We start from the raw sequence: 7,337 nt of genomic DNA on the forward strand, positions 1-7,337 counted from the left end.
AAATGCCACACGCGCAACGAGACCAAATGTAGGTGCCAATTAGTATTTACCCATACAGCACGTTAAACATCGCGACAACCCACGAAGCAACTACTTGGCACGATGAAATGTAAAAAGGAAACTCTAACAATACAAGTCATCAAATATCAAGCCAAGTCTTCAAGCCTCAAAATACCAGCTTTCTCGAGCATAACCAAAACCCTGACACAATATTAGGTCATCAAATATTGAAAAAATACAATTCTAGGGCTAAAAACCCAACCCTAGGACTATACTAGGTCATTAAGACTCGGAAACACAATTTTCTAGACTAATCAAAAAAACCTGACACAATAGCAAGTCATCAATTTTTTAGAAGATACTCGAGCTCAAAAACAAACACTGGCACTATTCTAGATCATCAAACCTCGAAATCACAAATTTTGAGCCTAATCAAAACCTCAAAGAAAATATGAGTTCATTGAATCTCGAGATGACAAAATTTCAAACTTATACAGAACCCTGGTATTATTATTATTTTTTTCATAAGCTGATTGGTGTCATTTCATTAAATAGGAAAACTTAGTACAATGGGAAATGAGGGTATACCCCCCATAGAACGAGAAATTATTGGATGGTATAATTTCCAAATGAAACGACCCCAGTGACAGTACTAGGTGATTGAAATTTGTAGTATTTTTCTTGAGCTCAAGTTCTTCAGTACAGAACGAGATGCAGGTAGGATCTCCTCGTGAGTACAGAACGAGAAGGGGAGAACAGGGATATTGCATTTGATTTAGCCTTTCTAAGATGCCCTTTTCGCACATTAACTCTATTTTTGTATATACGTCACCTTCCGGGAATTCTGCTTTGACATCCCAGCAATTTAAGTCTATAGGTGGCTACAACACTTCTTTAATTTATTTATTATTTTCGTAATAATTCTTTTTTTTCTTTTTTTTTTTTTTTTGTCATTCTGTTCCACAAAATAGGAGCCAAAAGCATGGGTTTCTCTGGCTTGATTTTCCCATAAAAACACTGTTATGTTATTGGAGTTGATAATATGGAAACAGATCAATTGCTAGTTGTTTTCCAAAATTTTCTTCTCTCAAACTGGTTTGAGAATTGAATTTCTTCTCACTCAGATTGAGACTCAATTATGTGATGCTGGTAGGCAATTACTTCCACATGGCCAAATTTACATCTCTTGATGTGAAAGTTAGACAAACAAGTAATTTTAATCAAGTTAAATATACATATTATAACAGTTTTTGAAACCCATCCACAAATATATTTCTATCCTATGTCCCAATCCAATAAATATTATCCCTGTACAAAACATGACAACTAAGTTGAAACCTCACAACAAGAGTATAAATAGTGATCGTTCCTTCAAATGCTATTGAATGTGTTTTTCTTTGGAGGTGGTGTGGTGGGAGCGTCACCGTTATTTGGACACATGTTTTCCTCCTCTTTTGGGCTTTTCTCTAGTAGAGGTCTGGCATCGGTAGCAACTGAGATTGGACTCCTGACATTATGTACACCATCTGACCATAATAATTCTCCAAATGCATAGCCTTTTGAAACACCAATTCTTTTATTTTTCAGAGTCACGTAAAAGGTTTTCTTTTCACCAGTCTTCTTAAATTTCAGAAGTTTGGGTTGAACAGTAACTGAAAATCCCGGTGGTGGACGAACACGAGCTGTGTAACTGCTGGTTGAACCAACATTCTTCACTGTTCGGCTCACTGTGATTGAGCTGGAGAGCTTAGGGACAGTTATTGAAGGGTAATTAAAGTTCAAGATACTGAGAGGATTGGTCGAATTGGGACATACGTGACTCTTAGAAAAGAGCTCCATAACAGTTTTATTATAGCCAAGTGCACAGAGGAAGTCTTTGTAATCCTTCACTGTTAAGTCATAGACCAAGCCAGGATCAGCTGCAAGATTTGGCCGTATATGCCCAGCACCGTAACTGAACGGTGTTGCCTTAGAAAATGATCCATTCTTTGATCGAATTAGCATTGGATGGCCGGTGTTATCTCTTGTTCTTGCTGAACACAGAATTATCACAAACAGAACAAGTTTTAAGACAAATGCGCTCCAAGTATACACTAACTGATATTAGTAGAACAATTTTATTAGTAACACTGAAGTATTACCAGTTGTCATGATTGCAGATCTAATGGCTGCAGGACTCCAATCTGGGTGAATTGCCTTGAGAAGACCCACAATTCCGGCTACGTGAGGACAAGACATGGATGTTCCACTCATAAGAGTAAAGGGTGTCCTGCGCTGATCGAAATTATTTTCTGTAGGGCCGCCTCCTTGCGTGTAGGCAGCTATGACATGTACTCCCGGTGCAGTAATATCAGGCTGAGTATATATATAAATCGGATCAAAAATGGTAAAACAAAAAAGACAGACTAGTAAAATGGTAATATGTTCCTTGGCCAAACCTTGAGGATTTCTGGTGTAACAGCGTTCGGACCCCTAGAGGAGAAATAAGCCATGAACGGAGCAGGCTTTGTGTGCAGTTCTTCCATTGGCTTAATCATAGCCTGTGGATTACTGATGAAATTTTGGTAATGAGTATAAGAAAAAAGATATAATAGATGTATACACAATATGAAAGATGACGGAAGAGAAAGATACTTGGTAGAGTTGATGTAGGCAAAAACAGTGAGACTATCTGTGTGATTGATATGTGATGCTGGCAAAACATTAACGCCGCCGTAAAATTCACCACTACCAGCAGTCATATTGTCCCAAAAAATCATCCCCACGGCACCAGCCAAAGCACCCAAATGTCCTTTTTCAATTTTATCAGCACCCGCTGGAGAAAGACAAACCAAGATCTTACCCTTTACCTTCTGGGGGTCGAGAGTTCCATTCCAGCAGGATATACTACATAAAACACAAGCAAATTAGGCATAGCACATTGCACGCAGCAACACTTTAAAAAATCATAACATCACTTCATTAGTAGCACTCAAGAGTGGAGAATATCGATTTGAATAAGATTAATTGTTCTTACGCTTCTTCAGCAGATACATTGGCAACTTTAGCTTGTTCACCGGTAATAAGTGGGTAGAATCTATCTTCTGGAAATTGTTTGGAGCTAATATCTCTTCCCTAGTATCATATACTAAATAATTATTAGAATCTCAAACATATATAAGAAATACAATCAGGCAAAAGTCAATGAAAGAATTTGAATTGAACCTTGAGGCGCATTCCATTACTAAGGTGAACGTAAGAACCAAGTTCACGGTCCATGGTGCTCGCTGCAACGGTTAGAAGCCATGGAGAAGCATTGGTGACGCTATGAGGCCACAGTCCGTCATTCCCGGCTGAGGTCACCACGACAATGCCATGCTTAGCAGCATGGAACGACCCGATTGCAATGGAATCTTCGAAGTAGTCAGTGGGATCACCACCAAGAGATACTGAAAGCACATCGACGCCATCATGTATGGCTTGATCGAAGGCTTTGAGGATGTCAGCATCGAAGCATCCTCCACCCCTAGTATATTTTGTTGGCCAGCATACCTTATAAGCAGCCACTCTAGCTCTAGGTGCACCACCTTTTGCAGTTCCATTGCCAATTCCAAACACACTTGCTCTTGGCACAAAGTTCCCACCTGCCGTTGATAGTGTGTGACTTCCATGACCATGAGTGTCTCGGGCAGAGAAATTTGAATGGTCTTTGAGGCCACATTTGGCAGCACGTCCTTTGTAGAAGTACCTAACTCCAATAAGTTTCCTGAAAATTTTAATTGTTATTAGACGATAGAAATAAGTTGTTCAAAAGTAATTTTTTTTTATCAAAATAAATAACCTGCCATATACTGTTCCTACCAGAAGAAGTATGTGTTTCTTCATATTAAAAGTCCTTTCTCAACCGTTAAAAAATTTAGTCCTTATGTTAGGATAGTGGAGAATAGATCTTGGATTTTGAAGGAGGAAAAGTTATATACGTTCGGACAAATTTGATATATTATTGATAGTTGAATTATTTCTAAATTATGCTCTTATTATAATAAAGAAAATCAACAATCTAAGAAACTTAATAGAATAAGAAAACCTAACAATATAAGAAAACTGAATTATAATGAAACTATCTAAAAATTACGGATTAGTAAAAATATATATAATATGAAACCTAATTGCTAAAAATTACTACTAAATATGAAATGAAACTTAACCAATCATCCCTACTTATTTTTGGGACGGAGGGAGTACTAAAGAGTCTAATAAAAAAATTGTGTTGTTGGAAACCTTTTTAAGTAGGTGTATCTGTTGCGGCTAAAGTATAGGCAACTTCATCATCTTTAATACAAGAGGTGAAATAACAGAATTTTGCTCATGATCAATCTCAATAAAATCACTCATTGCGTGAACAACATTATTATTAGACTCTTTTGTGTAATTGTTGACAAACAAACCCTCTTTCCTGCAATCTTGATACATTGATGGTACAACATCTGCATATTATCTGGTGGTGGAATACCATCAATCTACTTTTCATCCTGGGCCACGACAGGCTTTCCTTGCCTCCGGCCTCTAGTTAGTCTTTATCTTCTCCAAGCTGAAGTGTCTCTCTTATGGATGAATGCTACAAGCAAGACTTACTTGTGTTCGTGTATGTCAAAATACTCGAGCAAGACATCCTCAACACAGTAGCAAGTAAATCAAGTTTTCTCTAAAACTCACGATAGTCCAAATAAATGCGGTTTCACATCAATCCATTTCAACTCTTTAAATCTTTAATTATCATCATTGAAAGAATCCGCATAGGATAGAGTCCTACACCAATGGTTAGAAACAAAGGCCATGTTCCATTAGTTGCGAGACACATCAGCATGATCCCGAATTGAACTATGAACTTGGTTGCCACCAATTCCAACTTGATCAAATCATCGGACCTTAATATGCATAGCTGCCCAAGGGGCGGCACACTCCAATTATCTTAGCCAAAGTGTGCAATCAAATTGACCAATTGTCGCTAAATCAGGGTCAAATAAGGCTCTGATACAAACTATCAAAGTGGAAGTTATGAACGAATAAACAAGAACCACTTTGAATCCACAAAATTAAGATAAAATTATAGAGAAATATTATAGGCTATATAATAGAATTAATTCCAAATTCTGCTATGGTTTATAATAAAGAAAACCTAACATTACAAGAAAACTAATAGCATAAGTAAACCTAATAATATATCCAAACTAAAAACATAGGAAAACTACCCAAAAATAAACTCTCTCTAAAAATTACTAAAAAATATAATATGAAACCTAATTGCTAAATATTACTCCATACGAAATGAAAAATAATAATAATAAATAAATAAATATTTATTCACAAACTTATATTTTTGAAGCAAAACTGCCATTATTGGTAACTAAACAAAACTGCCATTAATGGCAACTGATCATTCTTGGCATAAACTGGTAAAGTTGACAGTTCAAGCACTGTTTTGGGCATAATGGGTGTTTGCTTTGAGTTATTTGTGTGCGTCGAACTTCGTATTACTCAAGATATATTTATTAATCTGGCCACATAGTGATTTAAATGAAACAGAGAACATACTTATTGCAAGGGAATCCATTCTTGGTATTATTCTGACATATTCCATTCCACCTTGATGGAACAGGTCCATATCCTATATCGCTAAAGCTCTCTGATTCAGGCCAAACACCTAGCAAAAGCAAAGGCATCAGAAATTATGAATTTCAAATTTGAAATTCTGGAATTACTAGGATAAGAGAGAGCTAATTTGAAAGCAAGCTGTAGATGAAGATTGTCAAAATTGTCTCTTACCATTATCAATATTTCCTATGATGATATCTTCTCCATACCTAGCCTTCTTCCACAAGGAATTCGAGTCAACACCACCATTGTTATCTTCTAGCGAAAGAAAATTCCACGAATGGGTTGTGTGCAATTTTTTCCAACCATTTAAGAAAACGGACACAACATTTGGATCCTCTGGGTCGATGTAATTTGTGAAACATTTTTCATTTTAGTACACCAAAAAATAATGATTGAACATAAAGGAGACAAAGGATTAAGGAGAAGTATTTATGTACACAAGAAGTTGTACTTGAAATCTTTGCTGCTTGATCCTCATCAAGAATTGCAGCGAAGCCGTTGATGTATCTTTTGTACGAGTAAAATATGGCGTCTTTGGCCTCCTTTGTACTGCATGAAACAATACTATGAGCAAAAGAGAGTTCAACAATGTGCTACAACACTAATGTTTGCCATCCAGGATTTTTGAAACAGAAAGAATGAATATAGATTTAATACCTAACATTAATTACATAAGTAATTGTCATCTCACTCAAATCTGTTTCTTAGTTCATTTGACACAACATATATAAAAGTGGAGAAATTTGGGAATTCTCAAATCTGAGACACCATGAGTTATTTTCTTTTTTCGTTCTTTTCTATGAAAAGATAATTATCTAGCCAACTCCATATATAGATTTAAATAGTAGTAAGAGAATGATGATAATAATGGAAAAGTAAAAAAATTATGAATAAAATTACTTGTCAAATTTCATACCTTCCCAGGAATGATCCAAGGAACTCGTAATGAGATCCTGAGACCTCCTTGAGAGCTGCGTTTGTCATTTTACTTCCATGTGAATGACCTCCCATGTACACAATATATGGCTATTAAAGACACCACAGAAAACAAATAGTTAAATAAAAATCAAAACACATCTATGACTGGAGGGAGATATCCATAGGAGTAAATCGCAACTTTCTGAAAGGGAAATGTCAATCAGATATGGAGGGAAAATTTTGTACCTTTTTGGCGGCCAAAGCTGGTGTTTGGGACAGAGAGAAAAGAAAGAAAAATGCAAGGAAAATTGTATGTTTTGAAATCAACATTTTGCTTTCTATCATGGCCAAATGCTGCAATCGACAGTGATATATATTTTCTTAAGTATTGTGCTTAAAACTATATATCAACTGCGTGTTTGCAGAGCCATCTTTTGTCCCACGGACGAGGACGAGGAGGAGGAGGAGTAGGAGTTATTTCTTTATACCCATATTGATGTGTGTGTGTGTATATATACAAGAGAATTGAATCTCAAAATGAAAGTGACTGAAAAGTATTCATTTACTAATTATATTAGAAAGAAACTAGTGGACATTAGGATGGATAGATATGTATATATATGGACATGTGAATTTATAGACACTAGCAACCAACTCGAAACTCCCAACCATAATTTCTTTGACCCATCGGAGAAAAATCTCATTCATTTACCACCCTAATTTTTCCAGTGATCTTCCAGGTAGTTTAGTTGGATGCTTTTCATACGGTGGGCCTATTTGTG

General features: G+C 36.2%; 1 protein-coding gene across 1 annotated transcript; it reads right to left on the reverse strand.

Moving 5' to 3' along the window:
* Nucleotides 1-1,198: 1,198 nt before the first annotated feature.
* On the reverse strand, nt 1,199-7,023 carry LOC132299437 (subtilisin-like protease SBT5.4). Its single transcript, XM_059796047.1, has 11 exons — nt 6,802-7,023; nt 6,554-6,663; nt 6,089-6,186; nt 5,806-5,973; nt 5,575-5,683; nt 3,205-3,745; nt 3,017-3,114; nt 2,635-2,886; nt 2,439-2,550; nt 2,142-2,355; nt 1,199-2,033 (listed from the first exon to the last, which is right to left on the reverse strand). Exons 1-11 carry the CDS (start codon nt 6,898-6,900, stop codon nt 1,372-1,374), a joined length of 2,463 nt encoding a protein of 820 aa, XP_059652030.1. The 5' UTR covers nt 6,901-7,023; the 3' UTR covers nt 1,199-1,371.
* Nucleotides 7,024-7,337: the final 314 nt, after the last annotated feature.

The sequence above is a fragment of the Cornus florida genome, unplaced genomic scaffold (genome assembly GCF_030987335.1).
Source record: "Cornus florida cultivar Cherokee Brave unplaced genomic scaffold, ASM3098733v1 CherokeeBrave_3.0.0_Hap2_Chr01, whole genome shotgun sequence".
Classification (NCBI taxonomy): domain Eukaryota; kingdom Viridiplantae; phylum Streptophyta; class Magnoliopsida; order Cornales; family Cornaceae; genus Cornus; species Cornus florida.